Source organism: Aulonocara stuartgranti (genome assembly GCF_965226115.1).
Source record: "Aulonocara stuartgranti genome assembly, chromosome: 9".
Taxonomy (NCBI): Eukaryota; Metazoa; Chordata; class Actinopteri; order Cichliformes; family Cichlidae; genus Aulonocara; species Aulonocara stuartgranti.
In genome coordinates, this window is record NC_138960.1 from 12,120,190 (window position 1) to 12,135,619 (window position 15,430).

At 41.5% G+C, this 15,430-nt stretch overlaps 1 protein-coding gene across 2 annotated transcripts in view; it reads left to right on the top strand.

The window, feature by feature from the left end:
• prkdc (protein kinase, DNA-activated, catalytic subunit) overlaps window positions 1–15,430 on the top strand; it is a 31,708-nt gene that overhangs the window by 11,331 nt on the left and 4,947 nt on the right. For both annotated transcript variants that reach the window (XM_082546653.1, XM_082546654.1), the window contains 40 exons: window positions 116–342; window positions 437–645; window positions 774–906; window positions 1,023–1,181; window positions 1,349–1,552; window positions 1,664–1,852; window positions 2,011–2,115; window positions 2,212–2,379; window positions 2,627–2,754; window positions 2,890–3,097; window positions 3,714–3,892; window positions 3,993–4,161; window positions 4,608–4,673; window positions 4,752–4,815; window positions 4,909–5,057; window positions 5,239–5,379; window positions 5,557–5,676; window positions 5,771–5,914; window positions 6,113–6,264; window positions 7,257–7,388; window positions 7,712–7,823; window positions 8,012–8,136; window positions 8,250–8,399; window positions 8,870–9,043; window positions 9,316–9,414; window positions 9,554–9,764; window positions 9,902–10,076; window positions 10,183–10,386; window positions 10,557–10,672; window positions 10,815–10,946; window positions 11,149–11,328; window positions 11,430–11,638; window positions 12,434–12,572; window positions 12,742–12,930; window positions 13,589–13,813; window positions 14,011–14,119; window positions 14,273–14,375; window positions 14,476–14,638; window positions 14,725–14,899; window positions 15,004–15,203. In XM_082546653.1, the coding sequence (XP_082402779.1) occupies window positions 116–342; window positions 437–645; window positions 774–906; window positions 1,023–1,181; window positions 1,349–1,552; window positions 1,664–1,852; window positions 2,011–2,115; window positions 2,212–2,379; window positions 2,627–2,754; window positions 2,890–3,097; window positions 3,714–3,892; window positions 3,993–4,161; window positions 4,608–4,673; window positions 4,752–4,815; window positions 4,909–5,057; window positions 5,239–5,379; window positions 5,557–5,676; window positions 5,771–5,914; window positions 6,113–6,264; window positions 7,257–7,388; window positions 7,712–7,823; window positions 8,012–8,136; window positions 8,250–8,399; window positions 8,870–9,043; window positions 9,316–9,414; window positions 9,554–9,764; window positions 9,902–10,076; window positions 10,183–10,386; window positions 10,557–10,672; window positions 10,815–10,946; window positions 11,149–11,328; window positions 11,430–11,638; window positions 12,434–12,572; window positions 12,742–12,930; window positions 13,589–13,813; window positions 14,011–14,119; window positions 14,273–14,375; window positions 14,476–14,638; window positions 14,725–14,899; window positions 15,004–15,203 (6,236 nt within the window). The remainder of the gene's footprint in view (window positions 1–115; window positions 343–436; window positions 646–773; window positions 907–1,022; window positions 1,182–1,348; window positions 1,553–1,663; window positions 1,853–2,010; window positions 2,116–2,211; window positions 2,380–2,626; window positions 2,755–2,889; window positions 3,098–3,713; window positions 3,893–3,992; window positions 4,162–4,607; window positions 4,674–4,751; window positions 4,816–4,908; window positions 5,058–5,238; window positions 5,380–5,556; window positions 5,677–5,770; window positions 5,915–6,112; window positions 6,265–7,256; window positions 7,389–7,711; window positions 7,824–8,011; window positions 8,137–8,249; window positions 8,400–8,869; window positions 9,044–9,315; window positions 9,415–9,553; window positions 9,765–9,901; window positions 10,077–10,182; window positions 10,387–10,556; window positions 10,673–10,814; window positions 10,947–11,148; window positions 11,329–11,429; window positions 11,639–12,433; window positions 12,573–12,741; window positions 12,931–13,588; window positions 13,814–14,010; window positions 14,120–14,272; window positions 14,376–14,475; window positions 14,639–14,724; window positions 14,900–15,003; window positions 15,204–15,430) is intronic.

A 15,430-nucleotide genomic window follows, 5' to 3' on the forward strand; every position in this document is an offset into this window, starting at 1 on the left:
TTTGTGCCAAAGTTTCTCCAAGTTCACTGCTCTGCGTAACATTATCAAATGAATTCTACATCAGTTTGGTAGATTCCAGTGATTCCAATTAATCTCTGCTTATTTGATGTTCAAGGCTCAAAAGACAAATCGAGGTTTCTGAAAGCTCTGCATTTCTTTCTGACGGAGCTGGCAACTCATGAACTGGTAGCAGCAGAGAGCTGTTTCCCACTTGGTGAGAAGACCTCACACTTCAGCCCAAGAGAGGTGGAGCAGTACAACTACAGCAAATGCACCATCATTGTCCGCCTGCTGGAGTTCACCACAATGATTCTTGCCAAAGGAGACAAGGAGCTTTGGAAGGTATCGCTGAATTACAAGAACTGACAATAAGTAACTTGGTGCTGATTCTTCCATTTCAAAGTTTTACTCATCATGTCCTTATTTTTATTCATAGTCTCTGGAACAAGAGTTTTTATGCTCAGTTTTTTTCGAGCTGACTGCGATGGTGGTTTGCGAGCCGTCCGCTGTAGGCTTCAACATGGCAGATGTGGAGGTAATGAAGAACCTACCAGAAGTGTGTGTTCCTCTACTGAAAGCACTGCTGGCCTCACCTTACTGCAGTCGTCTGGAAAGCAGCTTGAGGACAAAAATCTCATGTAAAAGGTTGAGTTCTCTTATTTGTTAAAGAAAGACACGTAGGGCTTTAATTTGACTGTGCAGCACTGGTGCAATTATCAAAACCACTAATGTTTTGGTTTTTTCCTCCTAAATTTCTTTAATGAACACTGTAGTGTAGAGGGCTTGTGCAACGTAGACCTGTACCATTCCAGCACTCTCAGCCACCATGACCAGATGGAAATGGTTCTGTCTTCCTGTAAGCAAATTCACAAAGCCGGCTTCCTCAGCTCCATCCTGCACAGCCAGGTATGAACATTAAACCAAAGTAAGGTTGCCTGGATATTTTATTATTTATTTATAACACGTACTGCATCATCTCTACTGAATGCACTGCCGTAAGATCTTTTTGTGTGTTCCTTAAGGATTCATCTTATGGCAAAAAACTTGGATCCCAGCTTCTAATGACGGTGTATAAAGGCATAGCACCAGGAGAAGAAAGGAAGGCACTTCCATCCTTAGACGTAAACACCAGGAGGGTTGCAGATGGTCTGCTTCAGCTTGCGTTTTCTCTCAGTCAGCAGGTCAGTGTTGCTGCTCAATCTGGTGTTAGTGAAACATCAAGTCACTGAACTAAAAAGCAAACTGGGACTGATAAGATTCCCATTTTGAGCAGTGTTGCTGTGAAGGTAACTAGTGTTTGAGGTAACAGTGCTTTCTAACGTTGTGCATTATTGCTATTTCTTTGCAGAGCGAGCAGTTGGTAGATTTGCTCTTGAACACCATCATGCTTTCTGTGCCCGTGTCTGGAAGTCACAGCCACAACTTCCTGAGCTTCTCGCATGGCGAGTACTTCTACAGCCTTTTTCAGGCGACCATCAACACTGAGCTGCTGAGAAGTCTGAACACAACAGTGCCACGCCTGATGAAAGCTTCTTCCCAAAACCCCAGCATGGTACTTGTCATTTTTAGTTAGTTTACGATAAAACTGTAACCACGGGCATCTGAAGACGGATAACTTCTTGTTTTCTCATTACAAACTTGATTTTTATTTCCTGGTGTTCAGGTGAGCGTGTTGCTGAATGGCATGCTGGACCACAGCTTTAAAGAACGATCGGTGAGGAAGACTCAGGGGAAGCAGCTGGTTGAAGAGGTGCTAAAACGATGGATGAGCCTGCAGTCATGGTGGGAGGGAGATTCTTCCACCCCAGAGAGCAAAACTGCCATCCTCCTGCTGCTCTCCAAGCTTCTGCAGGTATCAGGAGGATCAAATTACTGCTGTCTGCCCCCTGCTAAAAAGCCATAAACTAAAACTGTGAAAATATGTTAAGACCTTTGTAATAGTAATAGTGCAGATATATTGGTGTTTCTTTTCATTTTAGTTCATTTTATTGAATTTCTCTCTCTGAACAGATTGACTCCTCTGTCTGCTCCGATATAAAACATGAAGCATTCAGACAGGTGTTTTCCACTTTCACTGTGCTGCTGGTTGACATGAATCTGCCGCTGAATCTCAAGGTAGTAACAGATTTTATTTAAGTTACGGGACAGTTTTATGTATTAAGTTATTTTCTAGTCGGTGAAACTTTATGCTGAACTCAATCAATTTTTCAGAGCCAGGCTCTGCTGGTGTTGCCCTTCTTCACAACACTCCCAGAAGAGCCACTAGCTGAGCTGCAGGTAGCGCTCGACACCCTGGTGGCTTCACACTTCCCCATGCAGTCTGATGAGTTTGCTAAGGGCTCCCTTCATCGCAACAACTACATGGACTGTGTCCGAAAGGTAAACAGTGGGATTTAGAAAGTAGTAGTAGTGTGCGTGCCTGCGTGAAATACCCTTTGATCTGACTACAAAAGATTGGTTATACATGAGGAGATATATATATATATATATCTATATATATATATATATATATATATATATATATATATAAGGAGATGGATGGATGGATGGTTTTACTGACAATTTGCTTTGGAGGTTGTTGATTTAGACCATTGCAGCTATCAGCTCTACATCTTCCATCTCTTAGTTCCTGGACGCCCTGGAGCTTTCTCAGAGCCCACTCCTGCTCAAACTACTTGCGGGAATTTTGTGTCGAGACACAAAACACATCATGGAGGACCAGTTCCAAACCTGTTTCCAAAGAACTGCCAAGCGGTAGGCAAAAGTTTTTAATTTGTTAGAGCCACATTACAGCAGTGACTCTATAGATCTTTACTGTTCCACTACAAGGAGATGTAGTTGTATGAGTTGCTTTCATTATGTGCAATGTTTTTGCCAATGTCTGTTTAGGGCAAGCGTTGAGCGGCAGCTCCAGCTGCTGTGTACAGTTTACGGGGTGATTCAACAAGGTGACGTGCCGATGAGCTCCATGCTGCAGGCCATGATGGAGAGAGTTCTGCTGCCTCTGGCCTCTCACTGCAGCGCCAAGGCCCTGAATGACTTCTTCATCACAAACGTCTTTGACATAATTTCTTTCCTGCTCAGTCGATTCACCAAGGTTTGCCTCTGAACACTGTTAACAGTGATCTAGTTAACTGGATATTTTTCTTCACTGATGTAAATTGTGGACAATAACTGAAAAATCTGAAGTCCCCGCTAATTTTGGCAGGAATGCTGGCAGGAACATTGCTGTCAGCATTGATGTTGATGATGGCATCAGTTATCACGTTGCAGAATCCTCCCTAAAAGTGTTAGAATACGATCAGTATAGGTCACATTAGGAGTGCCTGCTATGGGATTGGCTCTCAGTAAAGCGAGTGCTTTACTGAGAGTCTCATGTTCTGTCAGTCTCCCCAATTTCTTCTCAGTTAACCAGAGGAAATGTTCCTCATCTTGAAATTTCTGACATGAGTCTAGCAGCAGAGCACACATTCAGCATTCAGAGCTAATTCAACTGGACATGAAAGGTTTTCTGTCACCTCTGTAAGAGTCACTCTGATCAAGCATGAACCCAGTTTTATTCCATTTAGTGCATCTTTTTATTTGTTGACATGCCTGTGTTGTTGTGCTGGCCACTGCCTGTCAAATGAAAGACGAGAAACTCTGTCCCATTCTGTTTTTGTATCATTGTTATTATTTAACCTGAACTATGATCATTCATTTCTCACTTTCAGTCAAGCGAGACAGCCTTTGAGGTCCAATTGCTGAAGAAGAATGGCTGCTACAAGCTGATGGAGCTTTTGTATTCACGGCTTCCCAAAGAAGAGGTTTACTCAAAAGAGTCCCGCATTAATCAAGCCTACTGTCGCTCTGAGAAAACTGAGGGAAACGAGATGTCCAAGACTTTGATCAAGTAGGCCTCTCCAGCGCTTTGGTCACTTAAATTCCATTTTTATTTCATGAATAAGTGATTCATTCGTGATATATGATTACATACATTTTATTTCAATTAGGTCGTGTTTTGAAGCCTTCACTGAGAACATGGCTGGTGAGACTCAGCTCCTTGAACTCCGGAGACGCTATCACTGCACTTCGTACAACTGCGCCATCGCCGTCATCAGCTGCAGCTTCAGCGAGCCCAAATTCTACCATGGCTTCCTCTTCAGTGAGAAACCTGAGAAGGTAGTGCTTCGTTTGTATAAATACACCAACATCTCTCAGACGGCCTAGTTTAGTACAATGCAGTACAAACTACTTTTTTTTAGTTTATTTAATAGAAAAATTGGATATTGTGCTCACACTGTGTGTAATTGTGTCTTTCAACAAAGTGATGCATGCTGATAAATTTAGAATTAAACAGAAACACTCCAGCTTGTGCTTTTGATCCCTGCTGGCTGACTAAAACATGTTTGTCCTGTCGCACATGATCCTTTAGCAGGGATTATGTGCTTAAATTAGGAGGAGCAAGAAAACAAAACTCAGTTGACCATAATCTGCATTCTACTGACATCTAGTGGTGACATTTAAACACTGTTACTTGTGATACTCTGTAATTCATATAAAGTGGTAAAAAGTTTACTGTTAGTGACTTCACAGGACCTTACTGATGGTGTTTTCTTTTGTTCCAGAATCAGTTTATTCTTGAAAACATTATTGATGTTGAAAGGACCTACAACTTTCCAATTGAAATTGAGGTATGTGTTGTTGTTTGTTTGTTTTTTCTGCTAGTTTTAGTCATGGTTTATTAATTTATTTTTTTTTAAACATTGCAGGTCCCGCTTGAGAGGAAAAAGAAATACGTTATGATTCGAAAAGAAGTAAATGAAGAGAATGGAGGTAAGAAGTGTTTCTGTTTGTCACAGACGTATAAATGTATCTTACTGCAGCTTGACGGTGTGTGTTTCTGTGATTTATTTGTGGTTTCCACAGAAGCTCCAGTCTATCTGTCCTCCCAGTCATACATGGCTGACAGCAGCCTGAGCGAGGAGATGAGCCAGTTTGACTTTTCCACAGGAGTCCAAAGCTTTTCCTTCAGTTCCCAAAACCCAGAAGGAGAAAAGCGGGCTGTTGCAAAAAGAGTTAGTTTTTTCTGTCTTTTAAAATGAGAACACAGGAGTTTAAAATGACTATTGTATAACCAGTTGAACATTTTTGAAAGCCCCAATGGAAACCAGTGTTAAGGATAAGTCATTTGCTGTTTCAAAATGGCTCTGGTTTCATGGTTATCAAGAAGGTTTGCTAACGTGTTTGTAAATCTAGGAGACAGAGGAGATGAGCCCGTCCCAGGATGCAATGGTTGATCTAGAAATGGATGAGCTAAACCAGCATGAATGCATGACGACCATGACTGCTCTTATTGGGCACATGCAAAGGAACAACATAACCCCCAAAACTGAACAGGTCAGTGCCAAAGTACGGCAGGTTTTCATTATTTATAACAGGATTAAGTAAGTCTGACGTTTACTTCAAATCCTAAAAATTTTCATGTAATTACAACTCTCTAATTAATCTCTGTAATGAATATTATGAATGTATGATGACTACTGAGGAGTTTGTGTCAAATGCTCTGTAAAACAGGGAAATGTGCCCAGTGAGCTTCCTCCATGGATGAAATTCCTACATGGAAAACTGGCAAATCCATCAACACCTCTGAACATTCGACTCTTCATCTCTAAGCTGATCATCAACACAGAGGAGGTGGATGTCCCTCAGTTAATTCTTTCAAATATAGAAATTAGTTAATAAAATAGGTTGTACGACTCATTTTCTTTTTTCTTTTTTTTTTCTCCAGGTGTTTCGGCCTTATGCCAAGTACTGGCTTGGGCCACTTCTACAGCTTGTTGTCTCTGGAAACACTGGAGGAGTGGGGATCCATTTTATGGTGGTGGATGTGGTGGTTACGGTGCTATCCTGGACAAGCCTGGCTACACCCAAAGTTTGTCATAGTTCAATTTATGAATGTGAAAACGTGGCACCAAATCAGCTGCGATTCAGTTAATTAATTTATTTATTTTTGTTAAAACGCTACGGAGAGTCATAAATTGTATTTTACTCATTTGTTATCTGCTATGATATGATACATTTCTTATAATAAAAGTTTATCATTGATAACTTCTCTTTTTTTTAATCTAAGGGTAACCCCAGAGATGAAGTCCTTGCCAACCGGCTGCTGGAGTTCCTGATGAAGCACTGCTTTCACTCTAAGAGGCCCGTTTTCCGCCACAACCTGGAGATCATCCGCACTCTGGTAGAGTGCTGGAAAGACTGTCTGCATGTGCCTTACAGGTAGTGCTCACACAAGATCACATCAAGTCCAGATAAACTTAACAGTCACCAATATTTAAGCTGCTGGCATCTTATTTTGTACATCAAAAATCTGCATTTAATTACCAACATGGTAAATGGCCTGTATTTGTATAGCGCTTTACTTTTTTTTTTTTTTTTTTTTAAAAATAATGGATACTTTATTGATCCCCATGGGGAAATTACTTGTTTTTCTCTGCATTTGACCCATTCACTCAGTGAAGCAGTGGGCAGCCCACTAAGCAGGCGCCCGGGGAGCAGTGTGTAGGGACGGTACCTTGCTCAGGGGTACCTCAGGGTAGCCGTTAAGTGGATTCGAACCGCCGACCTTCCGATCATGGGGCGACCACTTTACCTACTGAGCTATCCCTGCTAGTCCCTAAGGACCCCAAAGTGCTTTACACAACCAGTCACACACACATTCACACACTGGTGATGGCAAGCTACATTGTAGCCACAGCCACCCTGGGGGCACTGACAGAGGCGAGGCTGCTGGACACTGGCACCACCGGGCCCTCTGACCACCACCAGTAGGCAACAGGTGAAGTGTCTTGCCCAAGGACACAACGACCGAGACTGTCGGAGCCGGGGCTCGAACCGGCAACCTTCCGATTACAAGACGAACGCCCAACTCTTGAGCCACGATCGCCCCATGTGTTATAAACACTGGTGTGCTGAACAGAGAATGAAATCTTTAGGAATAAACACTTTCTGATGAGTTGTTCCTGAGTAAAGTTGTCTGTTGTCGACTCTAATTATGTCTTATGTTGTTATAAAAAGTAGGAAAAATGCTGCATTATTTTATCCTTTTGTTTATTTGAATTACAAATGTTGTACGGTCTCAAACATATTAACATAAATTATAAATGTAAATTTTTTTTTCTTGCATGTTTTTTTGTTTGTTTTTTGTTTGTTTTTAACAAAATGAAACTGATCTGTGGTCCTTGGCTTTCTCTCTTTTCTTGCCTTCTCAGTCTAATATACGAGCGATTTTGTGGCACTGACGCTAACAGCAAAGACAACTCTGTCGGGCTTCAGCTGCTGGGAATCATCTTGGCAAACAACCTCCCTGCCTACGATGCGTCGTGCGGAATTGAATATGAGAGGTAAAAGTTGCAAGTTGGAAGATGCAAGTTGAAATCAGCAAGCAGGAAGCGAAAGGCAGACTTTGGTGTATTTTTGGCAAATCCTCCTGGATCTTTCCACAGTTCACAGCAATCACAGGTTATAATGGTTCTTCACCAAATTGTGCTCAAGGTCAGGGTTACATTTGTCGAGCAGTAATGTGTGAAAAGGATCGCGATCCAGATGAGCTACTATGCCACTGACATTATAGTCACATGTATATATGTGTGTTGTAGCTCATGTACTGCTGTGCTGCAAAAATATGATTTCTGTATGGTGTCCTCTTTCTTTTTTTCTCCTTCAGGTACATTCAGTCTCTCACCACCAACGTGTCCTATGTAAGATATAAAGAAGTCTACTCGGCTGCTGCTGAAATTATCGGCCTCATCCTGAAGAGCATGACTGATATGGGCGAGGTATGAACTTTCTCTAGTTTCGGTTCATTTATGCCTCGACCACATGTTAGATTTATTTTGACGAGTCTAAGTGTTTATCTTATGTTATCCTTCTCAAATCACTGAAATCCCTTTTTCAGTTTTATTGCAAGAATTGTTGTTTTTCCCTCACAAGTATGACTTAATTTTTTAATGTTTTTATTGCTTAGCAACATCAAGAACTTCTCAGTCTTGCTACAAGTAAGATAACAAATCTGAAGAAAAAAGACCTGGATGACAAGTTCATTATTTGTTTGAACAAAGTCTCCAAGCATTTTCCTCCATTTATGGATCGGTAAGTTTACAGTGCGAATTTATTTATTTATTTATTTTAGTATAATTTTCTAAATGTAATTATCAAGCTACCTTCCAAGCTTTGGTCTTCATTATTTTCTTTGTATTTTTCAGGTTTGTGAATTATGTGTTCTTCCTCCTGCCAAAGCTGCACGGCGTCTTAAAGACTAACTGCTTGGAGTGCGTTCTGAGCCGTGCTGATGTCATTCCAGACATCTTCCTGCAGCTGAAGATCACCGGCTTCATTCAGATGATGAACCATAGGCGAGTTCTTCCTTGCTGCCTCTCTGTTTAGTTCTCTTTTTTTATTATCATATCCACCATCATCATTGCAAAAATGTCAGAAATGATCACAGAACCCTATTGGGCCTCTGCGGTGGAGTTTTCTTTTTTTATACACGCCAACAGGGCCAAACATTTGAATGTGTGTTAGCGCAAGTAAAATCCTTTAATGGTGATGGAAGCATTAACCATACGGAATCAATGGGAATTTGACATTCAGGGCATTTTTTTAAATTTAGTTTGTGATCAATTAAATAACTATAAATGTGGGGTGGGTTAGCAGGTGATCTATATGCCTGGGTTCAGCTCCACCCGTCCTGTGTGCCATTCTCCCTGTTCTCTGTCCCTTCTTTCTTGTTATAAAAATAATAAAAGCCAAAAATAAATCTTACAAAATTAAAAGTGTAAATTAAGAGGTGCTGAACCATGTTCCTCCACATTTCTCTTTCCAGGGATGAGGCACGGCAGAGAGCATGCCTCGATATCATCCACAAGATTATTCCCCGTCTGACGCCGGTGGAGCTTCAAGAGCTGCTGGGCTCTGTTACGGCTTTCGTCTCTCATCCTTCTCCAGTCTGCAGAGAGCGGATGTACGACATCCTAATGTGGATCCAGGACAACTATGGGTGAGGCTTTTTGGCTTCCAGCCTCAACCAGATCATAGTTTACTATTTTTTGTTTGCCTTATTGGTATTTATTTGTTTGGAAATGTGCTGCCTCTTGGCCAGGACTCCCTTGAAAAAGAGGTTTTTGATCTCAACGGGACATTCCTGGTTAAATAAAGGTTAAATAAAAAATTAGTGTTTTCAGATTCGACCCACATAATGCCTTTGTACAGTCTTTTTTCAGTAGGATCGTCTGACCGTTTTATTCATGTGACATGTTATTTTTCTTCCAGCGATGATGAAAGCATGGAAGACAACACCTCACTGGAAATTCTCAATGCTGCTAAAGAAACACTGCTTCAGGGTTTGTCAGAAGAAAATCAAGGCCTTCAGTAAGCACCCAATATGACTTTTTTATCCCCATGCTAATATAATGAGATACTTTCCACAGTGGATATTTGTATTTTTTAAATTTATTTCATCTTTTGTCGACTCTTCTGATGTTGTGTACTCCTCGTTCCGTCTTTTCAGGCTGTATGTTTGTAACTTCTGGAGTCAGGAGAAGCGCCTCCCCACTGCGACCCTCGAGCGAATGTTGATGGTGCTCCGTTCTCTGTACTCCTGCAAAATAGAGAGGTGCTTTTTAAGCCTGGCCACCAATCTGCTTCTGGAAATGACGAGCCAGAGTCCGGACTTTAAACGAAACATGTTTGAGTATCCGCTGTCCGAGTGCACCTTCCAGGTCAGCTTTTGTGTTTCTTGGATTCATTTACAGAAAAGAAGAAGAAGAAACAACTTTATCTGTTTTGGGGTTTTTTTTATTTGCTTGTTACTAAGAAGCCTGATTTGTGAATATCATGTTTTCATTTCACTCTATAGGACTATGTGATCGATTCCAATTGGCGCTTCAGGAGCACAGTAATGACCCCCATGTTTGTTGAAACCCTAAGCTCTCAAGGCCCAGAGAGTGTGGCAGCATCTCAGTCTGGAGCGATGAAGGGAAAGCTCCGAGCCACGCAGACTTCATTAGAGTTCAGTCAGACACAAACACAAGGTACCGCTGTGTTTCAGTTTACCCACCTTCAACGCAACAAAGTACCTGTTAAAATGCTTTCCTTCATTTTTGAATATGCAGATTACCACAGCTGTGTTTTTCCCAGGTCGACGTACTGCATATAACTGGCTGACAGGCAGCAGCGTGGATACGCTGGCAGAGTACTCACTCGGCTCCGAGTCGATGTCGTCGTTGCTGGTGTTTGATAAGAAAGCAGAGAGGCGAACCGCAGCGAGAAGACCAATAGGAGAAGGCTTTGGGCTGAGGCGCCTCACTGCATCAACAGATGAGGTGGACAGCCGCACCAGAGGTTAGTTTGACCATCCACCTCAGTATTAACTGCATAGTATTAAATGTAAACTAATTTTTCAGTTTTTGATAAAAAAAAAAAGCACCACCACAAACACATCTTGTTTCAGTAAGAAGAGACTAAAGCTTCACTCATTGGTTTAAATGTAAATTTTCACTTTGTATGAACAGCAGTAAATGAGCAGCGGGCTAACATCCTGAGACTGAGACGCAGGTTTCTGAAGGATCAGGAGAAAGTCAGCTTAGGTTTTGCCAAAAAGGAGATCCAGCATCAACGGCAGGAAAAGGTATCTACCGTGCTGGGATTCAACCAGGAGCCACTCAGACCAATCCGTTCATCTATAATGCAGATTTTCTGTGTTTGCTCTCGCTAACTTTCCAGGCCTGCGATAGACTCGTAACTATCAGTGGTTCTCTTGTGTGTCACAGGAAGAAAAAGCCAATCTGGCCCTTAGAAAAGAGGCTCAGGTGACTTTGTATCGTAACTACAGGGTGGGAGACTTTCCAGACATCCAAATCCCGTACAGTAACCTCATCGCTCCACTTCAAGCTCTAGCACAGGTAAGACTGCCAACGCCATCTGTTCAGACAAACCATAAACGGGCACATGATGAACCATATGATCAGACTTTGATTTTATCATAAACACTTCATAGACCAAAAATAGTTGCAAATGATGGGCCAAAATGAAGGGGGAAATTTTAAGGAAGAAATATTGTATGTAAAATGTTAAATATTACATTTTTCCCCTTGCCCTAACTAGAGAGACCCGATTTTAGCCAAACAGCTGTTCAGCTCTCTTTTTGCTGGTATACTGCAAGAAATGGCGAAACAACGGAGGCCAGAGGAGAGCGCGAGGATCAAAGAGGAGCTGCGGTCCAACATGAGCAACTTCCTGAGCAAGAGTACGCTCTGCTTTCCTCCGTTTATAGCATGTGTGCAGGTAAGAAACAGATTTGATAGTTAAACTCCCCTTTCTGTATTTAATATATTGAAGAAAATATATATAAATGTTGTATTTTGGGGGGCTTTTTTGTGTGCTAGGATATGTGCTACCAACATAAAGAACTCCAACAGCTCAACCCAGCTTCCATCAGCTCCACTTGTCTCATGAGTCTGCAGCAGCCATCGGGCATCCTGCTGCTGGAAGAGGGTTTACTGCATGCTGACGGCCCCGCTGAACGTCCTGCCAAACGGTCACGAGGACACAAAGAAATCCCCCCAGACACCAATAAATGGATTAATCTCGCAAGGTATTGCAGTAATTGCTGCCTTACAGCTGAGTGTTATTCTTAATATTTCTTTATCTGATTTTTTTATTCTTCAAAATATTTAATTACATCAACGAACAAAATCAGAGCTATGATGTCACTGAAGGTCACAGGTTCAGGAGTTTTAGTTTGCTGATTGAGAGTGTCTGGAGTTTGTTTTGAAGTGGAAAATTAAAAAAAAATCAGTATAGTATTGTGTGTTATGATTTTGTGTCATAACATGGACACCAAATATCAATATTTTTCTGATATTTTGGACTGACTTCACTCACTCACAGAGATTGTTGAAGGTTTGGCAACAAGTACTGTCTAATTTATAAATGCAGACAGATTGCTGCATTTCCATCAGTCTGAATGAATCTGTGTCACAACTCGAGGGGACAGCTGGTTGTATTGTGGTTATATTCCTGCAGAATAGGAACGTTGCTGGGATCAAATGTAATAGTTAAATGTGACTTTCTCTCCATGTAGACAGCAACACCTGTGACTTTCACTGATTTATCACAGTTAATTGCTGTAATATAATAAGTAGATTGCTTTTAACTGCAAACTAGACTAATAGTATAATGACTTTATCTTAAATAACGTTTGTTTCACTGTCAGTGTTTGCATGTGTTGACTGTCTCACTTTGCTTCAAAAAACAATATTCAGCATGTCACAAAATCACGGTAATATTGTATCAGGAGTGAAGTATAGTGATAAAGTTGTATCACGGGGTGTGTGGTGGTTGCCACCTCTAATATTTACTGTGCTGTTTTTCTCCCGCTGTTCTCCAGGCTCTACAAATCTTTGGAAGATTATGATGTTGTGCGTGGAATCTTTGGTGGTAAAGTCGGGACCAAATCCATCACTTGTACTGCGCTCCAAGCTGAAGCCAACACTGACTTTGCAGAGGCTGTGAAGCTTTACAATGAGGTTTGTTAGTCCAGTAGAAGCTGGTGGTTGAATCCCATATTTTCCCACCGGAAGGGAAGGAAACCATATTAAATATTTCAGGAAAACATATGAAGTAATATATGAAATCAAAGGGCACCAGGTTTCACCGGATTGCTTGCTGTTTGTTTAAACTCTTATATACTGACAGGCTCTAAACACCGAGAGCTGGCCTGATGGCGAGCCCACAGACAGTGAGAAGGACTTCTGGGAGATGGCTGCTATGGATGCATATAGTCATTTGACTGAGTGGAAGTCTCTTCAGTACTGCTCCACTGTGAACATAGATGAAAACTCACCACCCAACTTGGAAATGATGTGGTCAGAGCCTCTCTACCAGGTAATAATAACCCAAATGATTTTACAGTTTAGGAATTCCCACTCACCTGCAACTGAAGCCTGCATTTTTCCTCTGTTGTGGTAACTGATGGCTTAAATTGGAAACCTACATTTTGTAATCTATTCATTCATTTCGTGGCTTTCCAAAACTCCTTTGAATGAAACACTGCCGCAGTGAATTAGGTTTAAAGATTTACTTTGCAGGGTTTGGGGCTGTTGATCTGCAGAAATAGAACATATTTGTAATCATGTTCCTTCGGTTTCCCTTCCTGAAGATAACAATCTTGGTTTAATTACCTTGAGTGAGCTATGCTATGCTATGTCCCTGCTATGTTGCCCCACTTTATTTCCACATTAGCCCTGTTTACACAAAAGTGGCTCTAGAGTGTTTCTCTTTTCTTTCTTTCTTTTTTTTTTAGCAGTTGTGGCTTTTCCTTCACGCTAGTAAGAGGAGACTTAGGGGTATACAGTTGGGTCCTTCTGCAACCTCACCACTAGGTGTCACTGAATCCTTAAAACTGTATCTTTAAAATTGAAAAGAAATGTGTAGCATAGCAGTGTAACAAAAGCATTCACAGCATGTTGTGACATTTTTGGTCATTTGATACCAAATCCATTCTTCAAATGTTTTGCTTCCCTGGGGATTGCATTTGTCCTAGGAAATGTACCTGCAGCACATGATACGCAGCATGTTGAAGCAGCTGCAGCGGGGCGAGCGGGACCAAACGCTCCTCAGCTTCATCGACAATGCCATGAAGTTGGAGGAGCACAAAAAGCTGCTGGAAAGTCATTACAGCCAGGAACTCAGCCTGCTCTACATCCTGCAAGAGGACTACGACCGCGCCAAATACTACACAAACTACGCCATGCAGCTCTTTATGGAGGTCTGCTCTCACACTCATTTCTCTGTCCAGCACATTCGATTCTTTGATTTACAGAGAACAGTTTATTTCATAAATGAAATTGGGGGGGGGGGGGAACGGTTATATATGTACAGATTGTTGCTGTTAACTGAATAAGCAGACAAGTGTGTTATCTAGATTAACTTATTACACATGCTTACTTCGTTTGCCTCATATAGAGTTACTCCAACGTGGATACACTCCTGACTAAAAGCCGGCTAACCATTCTGCAGTCAGTGCAGGCCTTGACCGAAATCCAGGACTTCCTGTTGTTTATTAAAGAAGAGGGTGAGTGGATAGTGGCTTTTTAAAATGTTTAAAATGTTTGTTTGGTCTTTTTACAAGATTTTGGAATATTTATTCCTAAAACTGTCTTTGTTTGAATTTTTTTTTTTCAAGCTCTGAAACATTTTTGCAATTTTTACAATTTTTTTTTATTAGTGTCTTTGGACTCCCTCAAGCACCTCATCAGATCATGGACTGAACGGTATCCTGATGCTAAAGTGGACCCAGTGAATGTGTGGGATGATATCATTACATCTCGGTAAGAAGACTCTGCGTGCATATCTTTTTTTTTTTTTTTTTTTAAAGTAAAGACAAATAACAGAACCTGATACTACCTTATTTTTTTCTCTACGTTTCAGGTGTTTCTTTTTGGATAAGATCAGGGAAAAGCTCAGAGGCCATGCTCCATCTGACAGCATGGAGGTGGACGGCTCAGGTGACCCAGCGGGCGACATTGAGACATTAGTAAATGACTGCAAGTTCAACATGAAGCTACGCATGGCTGATGGAGCCCAAAAGCAGGTGAAGAAACAAGTGTGGATGTTCCTCTGTCTGTTCTTTAGCATGCTTTCCCATCAAACTCATCCTGGACAAACAAATGTTTTCAGAATAACTTCCCCGTAGCTGTGAAGCTGCTGAAAGAACTTCACAAAGAAGCCAAAATGGACAGAAGATGGCTGCTGCGGTGGGTCCACAGTTTTAGCCGCTACAGCCATAAACGGTGTCAGGCTCAGGGTCCTGTGGAGCAAATCAGCACCATGCTGAAAACCATCCCACTCCTGGGTGAGAAGGAAAAAGAATGCCACACAAGTGTCGAGTATTCAAAGCTTAAAGGCCTTCAGCTTTCTTTTTTGCCATATTTCATGTCAGCTCATTTCTCTCTCCAGAGGACCTTCAGGCTGACACTGACAGTCAGAGTGCTACAGCTAAAGTGTTCAGATACCAGAAGATTCTCCAGGGTACATCGTTCGACATCTTGGCCACAGCTGTAAGCAGAAGTCCGTCAGTCCTAGGAACTATCGATGCTGACAAAGCAGAGAGAGTCGTAAAGCTTTCTGGAGTTTCCTCGTCCAATGCAGATCCAAAGGTACTCTACTTTTTAGGAAAATACATTGTTTATAGTTGCTGGCTAGAGAAGAAACTTGCATGAATGACTAAACTGGGATTATAGTGGCAAAAATAATTGGATGTAAAGTGTTCTGCATCATTTCTGTGCTATATATGGGAATTGCAAAAGGCTCCACTTTATTCCACAGCAGATTATCACACTAAACCCTTCTTTGTAATTTTATACCAATTGAATGAACAAATGAA